Source organism: Salvelinus sp. IW2-2015, linkage group LG17 (genome assembly GCF_002910315.2).
Source record: "Salvelinus sp. IW2-2015 linkage group LG17, ASM291031v2, whole genome shotgun sequence".
In the NCBI taxonomy this organism is placed as follows: Eukaryota; Metazoa; Chordata; class Actinopteri; order Salmoniformes; family Salmonidae; genus Salvelinus; species Salvelinus sp. IW2-2015.
In genome coordinates, this window is record NC_036857.1 from 19578732 (window position 1) to 19599853 (window position 21122).

Below are 21122 nucleotides of genomic sequence, written 5' to 3' on the forward strand. Positions count from 1 at the left end.
TGACTGCCCCATGAAGCTGGTGGAGAGAATGCCAAGAGTGTGCAAAGCTGTCATCAAGGCAAACAGTGGCTACCTTGAAGAATCTAAAATATATATTTGGATTTATTTAACCCTTTTTTGGTTACTACATGGATTCCATATGTGTTATTTCATAGCTTTAATGTCTTCACTATTATTCTACAATGTAGAAAATAGTAAAAAATAAAGAAAAACCCTTTAATGAGTAGGTGTGTACAAACTTTTGACTGGTACTGTATGTAAAACATTTTAAAATCAAGCTTGGTTCTTAGAACCGGGGTTACATCAGTGACCGCGAGACGCGGATGTAATAAAACAGAGCGGTTTGTGTTTTCTTCCTACAAATGTGTCTCTATCCTTTGAACCGTTTAAGCTACAAAAGCTCAGGAACACGTCTTCTGTTTCCCTCTAAAATGRCCACAAGCTGCGCAGGACTCATTAGAACAGAGGAGACAAGACCAGGCACTAAATCTGAATAGGGGAAAAATAACAATCAATGATGTTCTTCTCTAAACTGAAGATTATAGATMATTAACTTCCCAATACTTTTCTGATGAATTTCAGTCATTTCAAACCATACTTCCTTCAGATTGAAATACTGTCAAAAGTACTCAAGATTTTTAAGACTGTAATAGCCCCAATTAAAAAGTAAACATTGGCCGTTGATTAATTTTTGACATTTCTCACTTTTTTTTTTATTATATCAAAATGGGGTCGCGGGCCAAAACAGTTTGGGAACCCCTGGTTTACAGGCAGTATGCTGTCGACGACAGGTCTGAGAGCGAACACACAGGTCTTGCATACAGGTTTAATGATAAACATAATGCAAGCCTAAAGGTAATGAATGAAATACTGATGCCGTTGTAAGAGAAACCCCTAGACCCCCCCTAGCCTAGCTTCTCTGTGCCAGTCAACCACAATTGTGCCCGAGTGTCAGTCATGCCACAGCGGGGTAGCCGACAGCTGGCAGGAGAATACCCACACACGGTGTGCCAGGTTGGATCACACCCTGTGGGAGGAGGTGCCTGCTGGGCCTCTATTCTGCTAGTTATGGAGTCACCGAAGCAGGGCCATGAGACAGGGCTGGGGGTTAGGGGAGCTTACAGGGCACCCAGGACATGTGTTGGCCCCTCCTCTCTGACTTGACACAAAGCAGAGGCTCCAGATGCGCGTGTGTGAGTGAGTGAGTGAGTGAGTGAGTGAGTGAGTGAGTGAGTGAGTGAGTGAGTGAGTGAGTGAGTGAGTGAGTGAGTGAGAGAGAGAGAGGTAGTATCTCACTGACAGAGGCCGGTCACAGCTTGAGCTGAGAGAGAGGAGGAAAAAGTACAAAAAAAAAAATATGATCAGGCAGAGGGAAAACAAAACGCCACCTGCTTTTCTGGAGATGCGGAGAGCCCTGGAGAGAGAAAGACAGACTGAGTGGCTGAGTCTGGCCTTGTGTGAACTGCACTAAACAAAGACCACAGCGCAGAAGAAAACACTTGAAAATAAAAAGCCTCTGTGGAAATAAACCACAAGCCTCCGCGACTTCAATTCTACTGCAGTTTTGTCGGTTTGGGATTTGACAACTTGTTTCTTCCTGCTTCCCCTATGTGTTTTTGGCCTAAATTAAGGATCTCTTGTTCTTGGTTTCTCTCGGTCTCCCTCTCTTTCCCTCCCTCTCTTTCTGCTGCAGGGACATGGCACAACCACACACAAAGGAGCATGCCGTCTCGCATCTGTGACACACGTCAACTGTTTTGTCATCAAAAGCTTTTTAAAGAGATTTACTCCATACTGTTAGATGCGGGCTACTTCAGAAGAACATGTTCTATATTATTATTCTCCATCCTAGTGGMGTGGCCATTGCTGTTCGTTCCATGGCTGTGAGTCTGACAACATATGATCGTATTAGCCATGGCTGGCCTCTCTGTGCCGGAGCAGAGCAGAGCGGAGGGTGAGCAGCATGAATCAGACCTACCCTGAGCCGCCTCCTTCCCTCCACACTAGCCAACTGCACACAGAGGTCCATGTGAGACGGCAAACCAACAGACGTTCTCATGCTAACATAAAGGAAAGCCACACACACACGTCCTGGTCATACAAAGGGCAGAGTTGACTGATGGGCAGCTACAATCAAGATAAGGATAAGTACATTATGTAAGTCAAGTGTGTGTGTTAGTGTGTAGGTATCCCTGGAGAGAACATTCAATATGAACCCAGTATGAACAGACAGTCATAGATTCCACAAAGGTACAGTACATTACAAATGTGTCTTTCTCCTAGTCTAGACTCAAACMGAAGTTTTTCTGTGCCCTTTGAAATGCTCAACAGAACACTAACCAGGAACATGTGGAGATCAGTCCTAATCTCTGCCCTGTTGTGATACCAGTCATACTCACTCACACTAGAATTTTCCAGTTCCGGAAGAGAAGAAACTTGTGTAGGGCTACTGGCTGAGATGCTAACACGGAGCGACCTCTGGTTAGTGACGCACTCGCGCAGCGCGAAGGCTAGGCGGGGTTACGTCACTCTCCCCCCCCGAGGGGGCGGGGGATGGAGGGGCAAGGCGCTGTTGCGGCCACAGGTTGCCGGCATCGCTACACGCGACTACTCGCAGTACACACACAGAATTGTAAATCTCCGTTTCTCATTCAGTGCACACATARCAAGAGAAAAAGACACAGGTACGAGGCAAGATCATCTCAAATGAAGATAGTCAAGATGCACATCTCTGCTTTCTCCAGCATCTCGCTCTCTCTCCCCCACTGGTCTCAAGGAAGGACAACAGGAAGAGTAGCCGCTGCTTTTGCAACAGCTAATGAGGATCCTAACAAAATACCAAATACCAAGCAGCAGCTGATTCTAGAGCACAAAACCAAACATATACTACATGTGATTATGCTTCCAAGAGAATGAACAGAAAAGCAACCTGCCTATCACATGGACAGATACCCTCCTCAGTCTCAAGCATCTAATATCCGTATGGCAGTGGAGAAAGGAATGATGAGGGAGATAGGAGCGAGAAAAGGGGCTAGTGTCGAATGTGATGTGTGGCAATAGACAGATGTACACAAGGGCTGAGCTGAAGCCAGTGTGAACGCTAGCAGTGTGTCCGCGGCAAGCAAGACCTCCCCTCCTCAGACAAGCTGGCCACTCCGATAAGGCAGCAGTCTTTAAAAAAAATACATCACATTGCCATTCAATATTAGGTCTCATACCTGGTGTGAAACACAGCCTGACTGAAATTTCACACGGGTCTCTTTTTAGGTTCTCTGGTATTATTTTCAGGACACTGTAGGTCTACTGCAAGCAGTGTGTATATTAGTGTGTCTTTAAGTCGGTGCCACTGCCATCTCATTCGCTCTCTATAGAGTGTAAAGCTGGGGAGCTGGCTGCGTGACGGTGACTGTGTCTGTGTTCATATTTACTGCAGTCAGTCAACCATCTGAAGGTACAGTACATTTTGTTAGGCAGGTGACCTATATTGGAGACCGAGGACTGTTAGACATGCAGCATTGAAATACTTCATCATGAGCAGCACGTACCTTGCAAATACCACCACTATCAGACAGAAGGGTTTTTCTATAGAAAACATTGTTTTTAAAATAGGAGCCAGAGAACAACAATAAGCAAGGAATGATGACRAAGTGTTATATTTTAGTCCCCAGATCAATATTAACAGACAAATCTAGGTTATCTAGGTCAGTCTGGGTGAGAGGGGCTGTGGCACAATCAAGCTTCCATGGATGTGGAAAAGGAGTTAATTGAATGCAGACCATTCCATTGACCATATTGGCACACATTCAACAAATCTGGATATTCGTAACAGGGCCACAACGTGGTTACTTAAGTCCAATTTGGATATATGTGGCTGTTATCGCTGCAAAACATTTAGAAGCTGTCCCTTTTCAGGTTTAAAAGAAGTGATTGCTAAATGCTAACTCCTGTTCGTATAAGCTGGTAGCATAGTTAGCATTCAGAAATTGGTGGTGGTAGTCAAAGTCGTTTTTAACTGTAATGCAGCTGATTGGTGACGATGACATGAACAAGTGTTGGGGCAATGAGGAGTTTCGGGATCTTTCCCACATGCGTTTTCACGGCAGTTCCATTGTTTTGGTCGAGTTTGTTTGACCTCTTTACCGCATCTATGATGAATCGCTTTTCCTTATTGGGGCACTATTGGAATATCATCAAAGTGGCAAGCCCATTGGAGACGTTAACACTGAGCGCGTTGCTGTATCAAAGCTGAATAAACATTAGAGCTGGGCAGCACGGGGCCATGAGGACAGAGAGAGGGGGCTGTTGGAGCGGTGTCCAGGCTGAGCTACGGTGCTTCCCTGAGGGAGAGAGCCTGCACTTAAAGGCCCTCCTCTATAAATCCATGCCCATGRCCACAACTGCCCCTACCATCTCTAGCTAGCTAACTTCGGGGCCGTGTTCCACTGGGTCAGTCAGCGCTGCTGCATGACCAATCAGCCGTGGCACGGTTACCATGACAATGTCCCGCCTCTCCCTTGCTCTCTTCCATAGAGGTACAGACTCACATGCAGAAAAACAGAGAGAGGGAGATAGACACACACACACACTCAGCAGAGAGCACACTCTGCCTGACATTGATGTAAAGAGACAGGTACACAGAGAAGCTCCCTCTCCTTGTAAGACGTTTCTATGGTTCTAACAACACAACTGACATGGTAGGAACTGGAAGGCTCCGTGGGGGGACCCAGAGAGAGATCCCCAGTCACATGATGCCATCACAATAACCACCAATGTGACCACTGCCAGAGCATCCATCCATGTTTCTGATTTACAGTGTATTCATTACAGCTTATCCAGTATTTAGTTCTGCTGTGGCCAGGTACTGGACCCGATACTACTGTATTCCAAAACCAACAGAGAAGCTAACCTCCACAGATGGCAACTGGTCAGTCTGTCAACTAAACCACATATAAAAATGTTTGCATTAAGAAGAGCATTAATTATACTTGTTTGATGGTCTCAACACCATGATGCAGTTTTTGGTAAAACATATTCTGCATGTCGCTTTAAGACACCCAAAACTAAGACGCTTAAATTAGCACTGAGGAAATGTGACAATTTCAAAGAGTTTAAWTTCAAGATGTTTTCCAKAAAACACAAGCTTTGAACTRTCAACACTCCAGTGATGGTGTTAGCCTCAATTTGCTGTGAATGTGACATTGCCTCTGTCATTAGGCTAGATTGAATGTTAATGGTGCTTCTACACATACAGCAGGATGTAAATGACCCTCGACAAACAAGAGCATGTACATGTCTAGTGCACAAGTAAAATGTAAACAGCAACACCAAGGAACAGGCACAGGTCAGAAATGACTCAGGACACACAGCACCTACGTCACTAAAATCCCATCGTAACGATGGATAAACATGCATCCATTCCAAGGTTCTGTCCTAGGGCTGTGCGGTGACCGTATCACCTCAGCAAAATGCCACATGACTGTTAAGCCACGGTAATCTCCTTTTATGCACTCTGGACATGCTTTGGTAGTACCCGACTTGCTAACTACCATCAGGTACGAATGGCCTGGTCCTCAGGGCTCTATTGTCCCTCCATCAGGTCCTAATGGCCTGGTCCTCAGGGCTCTATTGTCCCTCCATCAGGTCCTAATGGCCTGGTCCACAGGGCTCTATTGTCCCTCCATCAGGTCCTAATGGCCTGGTCTCAAGGGCTCTATTGTCCCTCCATCAGGTCCTAATGGCCTGGTCTCAGGGTCTATTGTCCCTCCATCAGGTCCTAATGGCCTGGTACTCAGGGTTCTATCGTCCTCTAACCACTTGACAATCACATGCAAATGCAATGGGAAATCACATCATAAGGCCTAAAATACCTCTAAAACTCACCTTAGTGTGATGATCAGTTTGAAGAAAGAAGTTCAACAGCAGGTTGAAACAGTGTAAAACATGGTTGTGGTGGATGTTGTTTCAAAGCACAACACAACAACAGCYCTTTCTAAGGTGATGATTCATTCAAAACACCCAGTGCTTATGCATTTGAGCAGAGAGCATTAGAGATGATGCATGCTAATGCATAGACTTATGAGCCCAAGCCCGAAATACAATTCTACCGCATATTACGCAGGGCAGGAAAACATAAAACAAAACTGATTTAAGGTGTCTTTGGTACATACTTAAAGAAATTTGAGTAATCTCCTTTGAGTGTGGACTGTATTATCATGCATARTGGCTGGACTGGTTACCTTATGCTACGCTGTAAAATGTCTATCCATGAGTCTGGGAGAGAACATATAGCCCGAGGCCATGCTGTTGGTTCATTGATTGTGCAGTGCGGTTTACAGTTAGCCTACAATTATTGAATTCGTATTTGATTTTGTTCAGCCTAGTAATAGTGATTTTTTAAAATATTTTCCTAATCAAATTGGGTGACACATTCCCATTAGCTATATAGAATATCTCACCACCATGTGTTTCCATCTCCTCCTGTCTCTCTCCTTTATTCCGTTCTCCAGCYCGCAGGGGGGCTGTCAACAGTTTAGCGAAATATGGTTTTGTTGAGAAAACATGTTYATATCGATGTTCCCCAACAGATTTCACCTGGTTTCCCAAATGAAGCACTGGTTAGCTGCAGGAACAAGGTTGGAGCCCCCATGGCATAGAGTTTGMGCAGAATATCCCGTGTCTTGCAGAGAGAGAAGGCTCCTCAAACAGTGGTTGATGTGTGGAGTGAAATAAYTGGTGTTATATTTCATTCTCAGCTGCTCATATTAAACACAGGCTCCGTTATAAAACCAAAGTAGCCTACCGGCATCATTGAAAAAGGGACTCGCAGGAAAGCGTGCGGCCTCCATTCACTATTCAAGTGAATGCAGGTGACATGTCTTTTCCCCCCTGCCCATTTGATAAAGGGCCATTCTAAATCAAATAATGGATTTATTGTGATGGTGTATATTCAATTGGTTTATTAGACTTTTTTAAATGTAGATGTTCCAAAGACGCATCAGCGGCTTGTACGTGTGGAGACCTGGAGATGCTAAACGTGTTTATGTTAATTAACGGCAATTACCATGACACTGGCAGTCTTTTGCCTGACAATAATCGGCTGACAAGATGTCATGACCGCCACATCCCTATTCTGTCCCCAGGGGATTCATTCATATTCATGACTAATGAGGATGATTCCAAAGAGACGTACATCAAAGTTCTTCAACGTCATGTGACTGTGTAAACAGAAAAACGGACTATAGAACAACAGCAGCAACAGTAATAACATCGCAAATTCACCTTTAACAATTACTTCTCAGTAACCAGAAGGCAGGGGTGAAAGTAGAATGAATGTATTCCCAGTATGGACCTCAAAAATGTTTTATGGGCCTAATCATATAATTACAAATACTGTATAATATTTGTATGATCTCTGTGGGCCTAGTCGTATAGATGTATCATTTAAAATGTATTACCTTTTATCGTGGCATAAACCCAACATGATGTTTTCATCTGTTTGTCAAACATTCACTTCAGAAGGCTCCTTTACTAGGCTACCCGCGCACGTTCATCCACTCACAACATATTTCCAGCCTCCAAACAGTGGTGAATGGAAAGAGACATCTGTTACACAAAACACCATCAATTGTAAGGACATTTAGCGATTGTCATTAGGCCATCATTTATGCTGTCGGCCACTGCTGTCGGACACTCATCTCTGCCTTGGCAAAATGTCAGTGTTCTGGTCGAACTACAATGCATTTTGGAGTGTAGGATATACAGTACCATTCAAAGTTTGGACACACCTACTCATTCAAGGGTTTGTCTTCATTTTTACTATTTTCTACATTGTAGAATAATAGTGAAGARATCAAAACTATGAAATAACACATATGGAATCATGTAATAACCAAAAAAAGTGTTATTTTATATTTMATATTCTTCAAACTAGACACCCTTTGCCTTTGACAGCTTTGCACACTTGCACATTCTCTCAACCAGCTTCATGAGGTAGTCAGCTGGAATGCATTTCAATTAACAGGTGTGCCTTGTTAAAAGTTAGATTTGTGGAATTTCTTGCCTTCTTAATGCGTTTGAGCCAATCAGTTGTGTTGTGACAAGGGGTGGTAGACAGAAGATAGCCCTATTTTGTAAAAGACCAAGTCCATATTATGGAAAGAACAGCTCAAATAAGCAAAGAGAAACYACAGTCCATCATTACTTTAAGACATGGTCAGTCAATATGGAAAATTTCAAGAACTTTGAAAGTTTCTTCAAGTGCAGTCGCAAAAACCATCAAGCACTATGATGAAACTCGCTCTCATGAGGACTGCCACAGGAAAGGAAGACCCAGAGTTACCTCTGCTGCAGAGGATAAGTTCATTAGAGTTACCAACCTCAGAAATTGCAGCCCAAATAAATGCATCACAGATTTCAAGTAACAGACACATCTCAACATCAACTGTTCAGAGGAGACTGTGAATCAGGCCTTCATGGTCGAATTGCTGCAAAGATACCACTACTAGAGAACACCAATAATAAGAAGAGACTTGCTTGGGCCAAGAAACACGAGAAATGGACATTAGACCGGTGCAAATCTGTCCTTTAGCCTGATGAGTCCAAATTTGATATTTTGGGTTCCTACCGCCGTGTTTTGAGAGACGCAGAGTAGGTGAACGGATGATCTCTGCATGTGTGGTTCCCACCGTCAAACATGGAGGAGGAGGTGTGATGGTGTAGGGGTGCTTTGCTGGTGACATTGTCAAGGCACACTTACACAGCATGGCTACCACAGCATTCTGCAGCAATACGCCATTCCATTTGGTTTGCACTTAGTGGGACTATCATTTGTTTTTCAACAGTACAATGACCCAAAACACACCTTCAGGCTGTGTAGGGGCTATTTGYCCAAGAAGAGTGATGGAGTGCTGCATCAGATGACCTGGCCTCCCCAATCACCCAACCCAATTGAGATGGTTTGGGATGAGWTGGACCGCAGAGTGAAGGAAAAGCAGCCAACAAGTGCTCAGCATATGTGGGAACTCCTTCAAGACTGTTGGAAAGCATTCCCCCATGAAGCTGGTTGAGAGAATGCCAAGAGTGTGCAAAGCTGTCTTCAAGACAAAGGGTGGCTACTTTGAAGAATCTAAAATCTAAAATATATTTTGATATGTTTAACTCTTTTTGGGTTACTACATGATTCCATGGGTTATGTCGTAGTTTTGATGTCTTCACTATTATACAATGTAGAAAATAGTAAAAATAAAGAAAAACCCTTGAATGAGTAGGTGTGTCCGAACTTTTGACTGGTACTGTAAATCAAATCCACCCGTTTTCAAATCCATTTGCTCATTGTTCATGCCTTTGACATGCGGTAATGATCAAAATTATTGTAATAGCCTACAATTTGTTGACATTTTTGTTTAATTATCGTGACAGGCTCATGTTTTACCGGTACGGCATACCCCCACTATTTATTTTGCCGGGACACCGGCCGGGACACCTTACCCCTGCCAGAAGGTGAAATTATCTAGAGAAAGAACCCCAAGAAATCAAAAGAAATGTGGCCAGAAAAAGGAAAAGAGTCAGTGTCCAGTTCTCTTATCTTTGAAACAGACCGGCAGTGCAAGCTCAGCATCAAACCCAAGCATCAAACCCAAGCATGGCGAACAGCTTGTGTGCATACTTTGGAAGCAGGAAAGAGCATAATAGGGCAGTCTGTCTGTCTGTCTGTCTGTCTGTCTGTCTGTCTGTCTGGGTACACACCTTGGCATTAATATGTAGGTCAAAGGGCCCACAGCGTTTCAACTCTTTGTGCTCTACAGAGGAGCTCTAGGAGGGAAGATAATGAGGCAATGGTATTTCACTCACATACAGGCAATGAATGACAGTCAGTTGCAAAAATGTATCAAAATAAATTAACAGAAATATGAACAAAGTTGAGTTAATGAATGAACAGGTGTTTATGAACAGGCATAGTAGTGAAGAGAAATGACACGAAATGTGATGGCAATGGATCAAAGAAATACATTAACATGGCTGCAAACTGGGAGTCTAATACACTCAAATGTCTCTGAAGTACTATTGGTAAGTACTACAGTGATGGTAAACTTATGGCTATGATTTAATTTGTTCCATTGCCTCATAATGGGTCATTTCTTCCCAAATGGTAAAGATACTGAGATCACAGACAGGACAGGTTAAAGACTGAAGGTGCTTCTGGTGGTTGTGCAGTTAGCAGTCTCTACACACCATGCCTGGTTTTAACACATTACAACATAAACAGATCAATCAAGACACATTCACTTGGCTGGCGTCTAGTCACTTCAACACAAATATTAGTGCATTTGAACTCATGCTGCAATGCAGTTAATGTGTATGGTCTTGCACTGAAAAAAACAAGCTATGCCATACTGTATTCTACAAAATGCAATTCTCAAAGAAAGGCAAATAGTTTCGGCAAACCACAGACAGAGCGAGTCGAGTAAGACTGTCCACATTGTACTTAGTTAAAAATCAATGCTATAGAAAGGAGCTCAGCGAGGTCAAAAGTGTAAATGAATGATGAGCTGTATAGGCCAGATCTCGCTCTTTAAAACTGCATGTGACTAACAGGAACAGGAAGTAACACTAGAGTTCACTGACTAGTTAGTGAGTTGTGAAARGTTAACTGCACAGACCTGTTCCTTCCTTCTCATACACAGATCAGATTGATTAAAAAAACAAAGCATTGCTACTCTGAGCAGAGGAAGACTGATTCATTGAGGCGTGGGAAAGGGGAACATGGATAGTGAAAAGGGAGCTACAGGTAGTAGGGGGAAGTCAGACCTGCTCGTTGAGTTTGGGGTGTGAGGGGCCTTGGTGAATGAGTAGCCTGACGATCCTTTGGTCCCCCTTCCATGCGGCCAGGTGCAGGGGGTAGCAGCCCTTATTGTCAGCGATGTTGGTCAAGGCCTCGTTACGTAGCAGCGCCTCCACTACCTCACTGCGGATGGGACAAACGGGGTCAGAAGAGTTGTACATGTTCATTATGTAGGTGATGTTGACAGTAAACTGTGTTAACCACATAATTATAGCATTTCAGGGATCAACATTAATGCTTGTCCTCTTGCCAGGGGCAAGTAAAACACATTGTTGGACAAGCAGATTATAGATTTAAGTTGTCCAAATTAACATGAAAAAAACGTGGATGCGATGTGTTGCACACTGTCCTCCCAATCTCTGCAGAGTGCATCGGCAAATAATTGTTGTAGGCCTGCATTGACAGGCACGACCGGTCTTTCAATCATGCAGTCACAAGATGCATTTTTTTTAAATTAAAGCGAGCCTGGGTGGGTAAAATAATTATAAACATCAAACAAACATATTGCGTAGTTTGGCTGGTTATCTTGCTGGTTATCTATTTAGGTATTAGCATGTATTCATCTTATTGTCATATCCAACGTCCGAAACAACTTTCCACAGTCACTTGTGTACAACCACAAATGGCCGTCACACAGTTGATACGGGTGTGCAGATTCAACTAATGCTGCATAGGCCGGTTGTAAAACACTCAAAACTGGCTGAAATAATTCTGACACCATTGGAAAGCTGGGATTTTCRTCTATTCAATACTGGCCATGCAATTCTGACATCGTAAAAAATAAATAATCTTAGAATAGCCTATTTGACAAGTAACTCATATGCTGTCAAGATCTCCCCTGAAAATGTCATATTCTAGCTATACKAAACAGGTAAACATGTCTTAGTTAGCTACCTTACTTTAAAGTCACCCACCTCAGCCATTTGATACCTTGTTCATTGAATGATGGAATTACTTTATAAAGACAAAAAAAAAGACAAAAAAAAGTATTGGGTTGTAACTGTAATGTTGCAGGGTGGCCAACCATCCTCCAGGAGAGGTACTGGGTGTGCAGGCTTTTGCTCCAGCCCTGCACTAACACATTGTAAAGAATCATCTGCTTAAGAGTCCCTTGATAAGCTGACTCGGGTATGTTTAAGCAGGGTTGGATCAAAAGCCTGCAGACCCAGTAGCTCTCCAGATGAAGGCTTGACAACATARATTTTATACAGTAGCCTATCAGCACAGTATTTTACTTTGTGGGGTGGCTTGCTCAAGGCCACAACGGCAGGAGATATAATACATGGGATCAGAGACCAACAGCCTTSCATTGTCAATACCAGTGATAATAATGAATTGTAATTTGGGAAGTGGTTCCTTGCTGAAACAAACTTTTCAGTCACTGTTTTGGCCCATGGTGTTACAGATTTGTTTTAAATTGTTGGACAAGTGAGATTTCAGACAAGTAAAAAAAWWAATAATAATCTGTCCTACAAAAATAATCTGTCCTGTCCCATGGACAAGTGGGAAAAAAAGCTAATGTCAAGCCCTGCATTTCACACAGGGTGGCCCCAACTCACATCAATGGCAATCAATCTAAACTCCCATGACAAAAGAACAGGACTCGCTATAGACCGACCTGTGTCCATTTAGGGCAGCATGGTGTAGAGGAGTGTATCCAGTGCTGTCCACACAGTTTACATTAGGACCCCTCCAGATACTGTGGAGAGAAAGAGGGAACATTAGATCATGTAACAAAGGTCACTGTATAATTCAGGTGAGGGAAGAGCTTAATTACTCCTTTCAGGAACGGGGWGTTTTTCAGGATAAAAATAATTCCAAAACGGAGCTAAGCAAAGGCAAAATCCTAGAGGYAAACCTTGTTCAGTCTGCTTTCCACCAGACACTGGGAGATGAATTCACCTATCAGCAGGACAAGAACCTAAAACACGAAGCCAAATCTACACTGGAGTTGCTTATCAATAAGACAGTGAATGTTCCTGAGTGTCCGAGTTGCAGTTTTGACTCATGYCAAGACTTGAAAATGGTTGTCTTGCAATGATCGACAACCAATTTGACAGAGCATGAATAACTTTTTAAAGAATGGGGAAATATTGTACATTCCAGTTGTGCAAAGTTCGTAGAGACTTACCCAGAAAGACTCACAGCTGTAATCACTGCATAAGGTGATTCTAACATGCATTGACTCAGGAGTGTGACTGCTTATGTAAATTAGATATTGTCTACCACTGCTAGAAGAAGAGATCTCAGTGACTTTGAAAGAGGGGTCTTTAAGGAGCATAGGGGGTATAAAGTGTGTGTGTGTGTGTGTGTGTGTGTGTGTGTGTGTGTGTGTGTGTGTGTGTGTGTGTGTGTGTGTGTGTGTGTGTGTGTGTGTGTGTGTGTGTGTGTGTGTGTGTGTGTGTGTGTGTCACCAGATCAACCCAATTAAACACTTAAGAGAGATTCTGGAGCAGCGCCTGAGACAGCATTTTCCTCCACCATCAACAAAACACCAAATGATGGAATTTCTCATGGAAGAATGGGGTAGCATCCCTCCAGTAGAGTTCCAGACACTTGTAGAATCTATGCCACGGTGCATTGAAGCTGTTCTGGCGGCCCAATGCCCTATTAAGACACTATGTTAGTGTTTCCTATATTTTTCCAGTTACCTGTACGATCCACAATGTTATCTCCCTGCTGAATGAGATCTGAGTGTATTCCCACACAGCCAGAGGGAGGGCCTATACAGGGCTAGGAATACTAGGTGGGTGAGGCTGAACAAAACTGATAACGTCCCAGCCCCAAGCTGTATTGTTGTGTACCATGGTTCACAGCCTAGCTCAGCCCAGTCCAGCTCAAACCCAGGTGGGAGGCGTTTCCTAAGGAATTCTACCACAGGACTGAGGGAGAGGGAAAGGAATGAGGAAGCATGGGCCAAGCCAGCAGCACTAGGCAGTGGAGGAGGGAGGGGGTTGGTACAGTATGTACACACAAACACTAACACAGCAGGAGGGCAGCAAGGTTGGTGTCACAGGTCAGTGTCCACAAAGCCCCCTTTACATCAACAAACATACAAGTGCAAACCATACCGAGTTACTCATGTTTGCCTAGAGCAAACATAGGCCTATCAGGAACATAGTATCTTAATTCAGTCATTACCTACATAGCCCTGGAAAACACTCCTATACCATAATAAAACATCTCTGTTCAGCCTCAGTGCAGTGGAATAGCCAGTTATCCAATATTTGTGCAACACAATCTGAAAATGACCTCATTTCGGTATGTGCATAATTAGTCCATTAACGGCATTATCAACCCACCCTTTGATCACTTCGTCCCCCCCACTGCATCAAATGTGGTTAGAGAGCTTTTATTGAAGGGTCTGGACTGGGGGATACACAGGCTAAAATGGTACATAGCTGTAGATCTGTCATCCACTTACAACTGAACTCAGCTGTCAGCTGAGATGGTTTGTTTCTTTTAATCAGCGGATAGAGAGACAGAGAGAGGGAGTAATTAAACAGGCAAATGGAAGCCTGGGTCCTGGGAGAATAGAATGCCATGCCAGCAGTAGGCCTACAGTACCACTGGGAAGTGACTGCACAGTGAGAACATTCTAAATGAACCATGTGAAAAGAAAATTCCAGCACAGCACTGGAAAAACAACGGTCAGAGAGGAGAGATGGGATGGCTCACATGAATAGAAATGAGAAGGAGATGGCTCACAAGAAGACAGCACACTGAAGAGGAAACTAGAGAGGGATTGTATCAAGAGTAGGGATGATGATGATGCTGCTGCAGCACCACACTAACATTTAATCTAACATTTGACCCAGATAAAAAGGGAAACAGAGTTCACATAACATTAATCCATATCATACATGCGCACATAACCTGAAAAAGTAACAGAGGGCACGCATACACACTTTACAGTGCTGACATGATGCTTAATCTCAGGAAGGTCTTACGAATGGGGCGATGATGGTGACAACATGATGACATCACCATTGCCTGTGGAGAGGGGGGGGGCACAAGGCAGTAGGAGGGCACGGACAACAGGAAGCCCCCCTTCAACCCTTCACAGCTCCACACTGGCATCGCTTTGATGAGCCCCTTTCGTTTTTGTCACTTGGCTGTAACGGTCGCTTTTGCCCCCTAAAATAAAGCTCCCATAATAACTCTGAGAGCAGTCTGCAATAACCCAGTCGGAGAAGTCTCATTAAATAAGTGTCTCTCCATTCTATCCTCCAGAACAATACAGGCCGAAGCTCTGCACCAGGAAGTAGAGAATCTGTAAGATGAGCCCTTCCCTATATAGTGTTACATCAGCAGTCCTTACCATCGCCTAATCAACCCCAATTGCAGGCATGTATGGACCTATAGGCCTGCTACAAGCATCTCAGTCAGCAGGAGAGGAAGATACCAGTGGCACAGCCTGCGGCACAGGCTAGTGCTATACTAGCAGAGGGAGCAAGGAGGATATAGAGGGATTTCAGAAAGTATTCATACCCCTTGACTTATTCCACATTGTGTTGTGTTACAGCCTGAACTCAAAACGTATTACATGCATTTTTCAACCATCTACACGCAATACCCCATAATAACAAAGTGAAAACATGTGGAGAGAAAGTTGTATATTTTTGGAAATGAAATACAGAAATCTAATTTACATAAGTATTCACACCCCTGAGTCAATACATTGTATAAAGATCTTTGGCAGCAATTACAGCTGTGACTTTTTCGGGGTAAGTCTCTAAGAGCTTTCCACACCTGGATTGTGTAACATTTGCCCACTATTCTTTTAAAAATTATTCAAGCTCTGTCAAATGTTTTGTTGATCATTACTAAACAACCATTTTCAGGTCTTGCCATAGATTATCAAGTAGATTTAAGTCAAAACTGTAACTCAGCCACTCAGGAACATTCACAGTCTTCTTGTTATGCAACTCCAATGTAGATTGTGTGTTATTGTCCTGCTGAAAGGTGAATTCATCTCCCAGTGTCTGGTTTTCCTTTAGGATTTTGCCTGTGCTTAGCTCCATTCCGTTTATTTTTTATCCTGAAAAACTCCCTAATCCTTAATGATTACAAGCACACACATAACATGATGCAGCCACCAGTATGCTTGAAAATATGGCGTGGTACTGACTAATGTGTTGTATTGGATTTTCCCAACTATAACACTTTGTATTCAGGACAGTATTACTTTAGTGGCTTATTGCAAACAGGAAGTATTATTCTGTACAGGCTTCCTTCTTTTCACTCTATCAATTAGGTTAGTATTGTGGAGTAACTACAATGTTGTTGATCTCACAGCCATTAAACTCTGTTTTAAAGTCACCATTGGCCTGAGCGGTTTCCTTCTTCTCCGTCAACGGCGTTAGGAAGGACGCCTGTATCTTTGTAGTGACTGGGTGTATTGATACACCATCCAAAGTGTAATTAATAATTTCACAATGATCAAAGGGGTATTCAATGTATTTTTTATTTTATCTACCAATAGGTGCCCTTATTTGCTAGGCATTGGAAAACCTTACTGGTCTTTGTGGTGTAAACAGTTTTTGAAATTCATTGCTATACTGGAGGGACCTTACATATAATTGTATGTGTGGAGTACAGAGATGATGTAGTCATTCAAAAATCCTGTTAAACACTTATTTCACACAGAGGGAGTCCATGCAACTTATTATGTGACTTGTTAAGCACATGTTTACTCGTAAACTTATTTAGGCTTAATATAACAAAGGTGTTGAATACTTATTGACTCAAGACATTTCAGCTTAAAATTTTAAATGTATAAACATTTCTAATAGGGCTGTCCCCGACTAAAGAAAATGTTGGTCGACCGAGAGTCGACTGTTCTTTCAAACAATCGATTGGTAGACATTTTAAAATGTGTACTTTTCCATATATTTACACACCCTATGTGTTTTTAAAATATCAACTWGCCTATATGTAGGCTAATGAGTAGTTTTATGCTTTAAGCACACAGATTAAGACACTCAAGACACCCTCCTCCTTGCTGCTGGCCTTTGCAGATTCTGCCATTATGCTCCTGAAGCTGCCAGTAATAGGCTACACTACGGGTCGGCAACCTTTTCCATTTGGAGTGCCAAATTATCTTACCATTTCTACTAGAGGTCGGCCGATTAATTAGGGCCGATTTCAAGTTTTCATAACAAATCAGAAATCGGTATTTTTGGGCGCCGATTTGACGATTTTTTTTATATACCTAGGCAAGTCAGTTAAGAACACATTCTTATTTTCAATGACGGCCTAGGAATGGTGGGTTAACTGCCTTGTTCAGGGGCAGAACGACAGATTTTCACCTTGTCAGCTCGGGGGATCCAATCTTGCAACCTTACAGTTAACTAGTCCAACGCAATAACGACCTGCCTCTCTCTCATTGCACTCCACAAGGAGACTGCCTGTTACGCGAATGCAGTAAGCCAAGGTAAGTTGCTAGCTAGCATTAAACTTATCTTATAAAAAACAATCAATCATAACCACTAGTTAACTACACATGGTTGATGATATTACTAGATATTATCTAGCGTGTCCTGCGTTGCATATAATCTGACTGAGCATACAAGTATCTAAGTATCTGACAGTGGTASGCAGAAGCAGGCGCGTAAAAACATTAATTCAAACAGCATTTTCGTGCGTTTTGCCAGCAGCTCTTCTTTGTGCGTCAAGCATTGCACTGTTTATGACCTCAAGCCTATCAACTCCCGAGATTAGGCTGGTGTAACCGAAGTGAAATAGGAGCGAGGAGAGGGACGGAAGCTATAATGTTACACTTGCAATACTAAAGTGCCTATAAGAACATCCAATAGTCAAAGGTTAATGAATTACAAATGGTATAGAGAGAAATAGTCCTATAATTCCTATAATAACTACAACCTAAAACTTCTTACCTGGGAATATTGAAGACTCATGTTAAAAGGAACCACCAGCTTTCATATGTTCTCATGTTCTGAGCAAGGAACTGAAACGTTAGCTTTCTTACATAGCACATATTGCACTTTTACTTTCTTCTCCAACACTTTGTTTTTGCATTATTTAAACCAAATTGAACATGTTTCATTATTTACTTGAGGCTAAATAGATTGTATTGATGTATTATATTAAGTTAAAATAAGTGTTCATTCAGTATTGTTGTAATTGTCATTATTTTTTTTAAAGAAATAAAAAGAAATACTTTTTTTTTTTTTAAATAATTTTTTTTTATTGGCCGATTAATCGGTATCGGCTTTTTTGGTCCTCCAATAATCAGTATCGGTATCGGCGTTGGAAAAACCATAATCGGTCGACCTCTAATTTCTACCGATCTGCGTGTCAGTTATGTTTTCATGTGCACATTTTTGTGGAAGTTTCATTTAATTTATAATAAAGTATTAGTATCTCAAAATCATCATCATGTGGTATATAAAAATTCTAAAAGTAACTTCTATTGCCATTACCTCTTGCTAACAAACTTGCAACATTGTATAAAATATTCTGGGCACTCAGAGTTTCCCCAAACTCCAGACAGAAACAGCTGTAGACTATTTGCGCAAGGGATAAGTAATAATCAGGTAGGCCTATTTTACAACGTTTCCACACAAGTGTAGCCTAGGTTGTGCGGTCCGCAAACAACTTGTCCATTCTGACAATGAGAACGGTAAAAGACTGTAATAATAATATATTGAATGCATTAAGAGAAATGACCTTAACCAAACAAACAGATTGCAGATTAGAACAGTAAATGTACTACTGGTAATACTAATGTGCCATCCCCGCGGCCTCCACAATGGATTAGTCCACTGAGACAGGTGTGAATCAGACGGGTGTCTCGTGTGCCATAAAAAATAAAGTATATATATATATATATTTGCGACTGCTGGAATAATCAAATCTCGGTCGACCAACAGCCTATCGACCAAACAATTGACCAGTTGACTAAATGGGGTCAGCCATCATTTCTAAAATCATAATTTCACTTTACGGGGTATTGTGTGTAGGCCAGTGACAAAAAATCTCAATTTATCCAATTTTAAATTAAGGCTGTAACACAAAAATGTGTAAAAAGTCAAGGGGTGTGAATACTTTCTGAAGGCACTTATAGTGGGGAAGTATATTATTCTGCCAGGGGAAGGAAATCCCCTAGAGGTCCAATGCAAATCCCTCCAGACCAGCACCCCAAGCACCTCAGCTAAGTAGTGAGGAGTACTGCACATTTCCAGTTTCATGCCCACTGAACATACCATGCACAAACACCTAGCGGAAGAAAAAACTAAAATGTCAGCTCYCTAGTTGCTGTCCCAGATAATAAAATATTTTATATAACAGATTACTGCAAAAAATGCATAACCAAATTAGAAAAATGCTCTGGTCTTGTTGTACTGCCTGCATGATTACATACAGTATAGGCAAGGTCTGACTGCAAGCATGAAAGGCTGTTATAGAATGCAGGACAGACACTGACTGGAAGCAGTTTGAAATATAGCCTAAAATGTGGCAGAAAGAGGCCCTTCTACCGCAACTTCTAAGTGTAAGGCTCACCACCTCCCCTGCGCATCTTAACAGGGGCATGAGTCAGTGCTAGTGGCACTTGACAATACACTTCATCCCCTTATAGCTAGAGCGATTCAGGACCAACTGGACTGAGGGACAGTCAGAGCTTAAAGAAGCAAGGTGGCGGGGATAAAATGGAGTTGATTTGGTTGGAGTGGGGAGGGGTATGATGCATGGCAACTGACTTAAGAATTCCTCTTTGAAAGGAAAGAGCTAATCCCTAATATCCCTGAGGGAATATCAGCTTGATGAGGATGAAGTCTGAAAGAGATTCTGGGGGCTTTAATGTTGCACAAAGCTTGGCCAGTAAAAGGACGAATGATAATAATACCATTCCTCTCACTCTCTCTTGCATTCTTTGTGTTTAAGGAGAAGACTGATGAAGCTACTCTTGGACGCCCAAGACGTCTTCACGGACCCCATTCTCTGCCTTTATCCTCTGTGTCACTCTCCCAAAAACTCTAACGGAAATCCCTTTTTAGCCTCTGTTGCTGCTCTCTTTTTGCCATTTGTCTTTGTCTCTTTCGGATCCACTACGGCAGCATCTACAGTACTATGAGCCAAACAACCCTGTGGTTTTCAAGTTAGTAGCTATGTCAAAACAACTCCATTTCAACAGTATTACAACATGACAAGGTGACGTGGGGCAGTGGAAGGGGAAAGCAGCAGTCCTGGGACTTTAGGGACCTGATTGCTGTGCTGCTGGGTGGAAAGACCAGGTGAGGCTGAGCCCGTGTCAAATAAAAAGATTTGTCCTCAGGCCAATTAAGCAGTGCGACCACACAGCTAGGGATTAGCGGTGCAGCAGTACCCTGGGGCAGGCTGTCCAGTGGTGCCTGGCGCATAGTGAGGGCACTGCCAGGGCAATTGGGCTTAATTAAGCAGAGGGACAGCTGCAGGTCGGGCATTGAGACCAGATGCGCCATTTGCCAGTAGCTCAGCAAGCCTCTCAGAGACAGTGTCCACTACCTGTACTGTACGGTCTCCAGTCCCCATTAGAGAGACTGGCACTTCTCTACCTGCCAATGTCCTAGCTCTCACAGTGGATTATACTGAATCACAATGACTTAATGATGTCAGGGCTGTAGCGTACAGCAGCTTGAGGTAAGACTGACAACTGCGCATGTCAGGGCTGAGTCATTCCATGTCATTTCAACAAGCCATGACACCCACCATCTCAGATTGTTCTGAAACGGTGTCTGTAGTTAGAAACAGGTGAGATCGGCATTACCGAAACATTWTWTTMRWYKAAWAWAATGTTATCTTGGAGAAATTAAGCTAATTGATTGCAGCCAAAATTAGCCATTTAAATGTACGTAACATTCGGTTTGGACCAAACTTCTTCCTACCAATTAGTAAAACCCCAAGAAATGATCAAAAGCCACGCACGAACCCCCCTCACACAGGGCTCTAAAGTGTGACCATTTTAGTCGCATATGTTACTAAATATTTTGCTGTGCAACTTGCTGTTTTATATTAGGAGCACCAGTGAAACTATATATAAAAAACATCACCTATAATAATTGTTGTAATGATTAGGCTTCGCTGTACTGTTGTTCCCGAGTGCACTAGAGAAAATGTTCTCCGCCTAAAAAAAAAAAAACTCCTCAGACTAACCTTAATTAATATTCAAGCCATTATTGAAGGGTCAGTCCAACACAGCACAAGAGCGAGCGATTGAGCGAGCGAGAGACGATGGAACCACTGAGCACCATGGCTACAGTGCACACATTTTCCACTTCTC

General features: G+C 42.6%; 1 protein-coding gene across 10 annotated transcripts in view; it reads right to left on the bottom strand.

Annotated features, from left to right (window-relative positions):
• Nucleotides 1-21122, bottom strand: part of LOC111977077 (ankyrin repeat and SAM domain-containing protein 1A) — a 103787-nt gene that overhangs the window by 66689 nt on the left and 15976 nt on the right. For 9 of the 10 annotated variants that reach the window (XM_070447936.1, XM_070447941.1, XM_070447935.1 and 6 more), the window contains exons 2-4: nucleotides 12459-12539; nucleotides 10807-10963; nucleotides 9745-9810 (exon numbers count right to left, since the gene is read on the bottom strand). In XM_070447936.1, coding sequence (XP_070304037.1) covers nucleotides 9745-9810; nucleotides 10807-10963; nucleotides 12459-12539 — 304 coding nt within the window. The remainder of the gene's footprint in view (nucleotides 1-9744; nucleotides 9811-10806; nucleotides 10964-12458; nucleotides 12540-21122) is intronic. The other variant, XM_070447938.1, reaches the window with a different exon arrangement.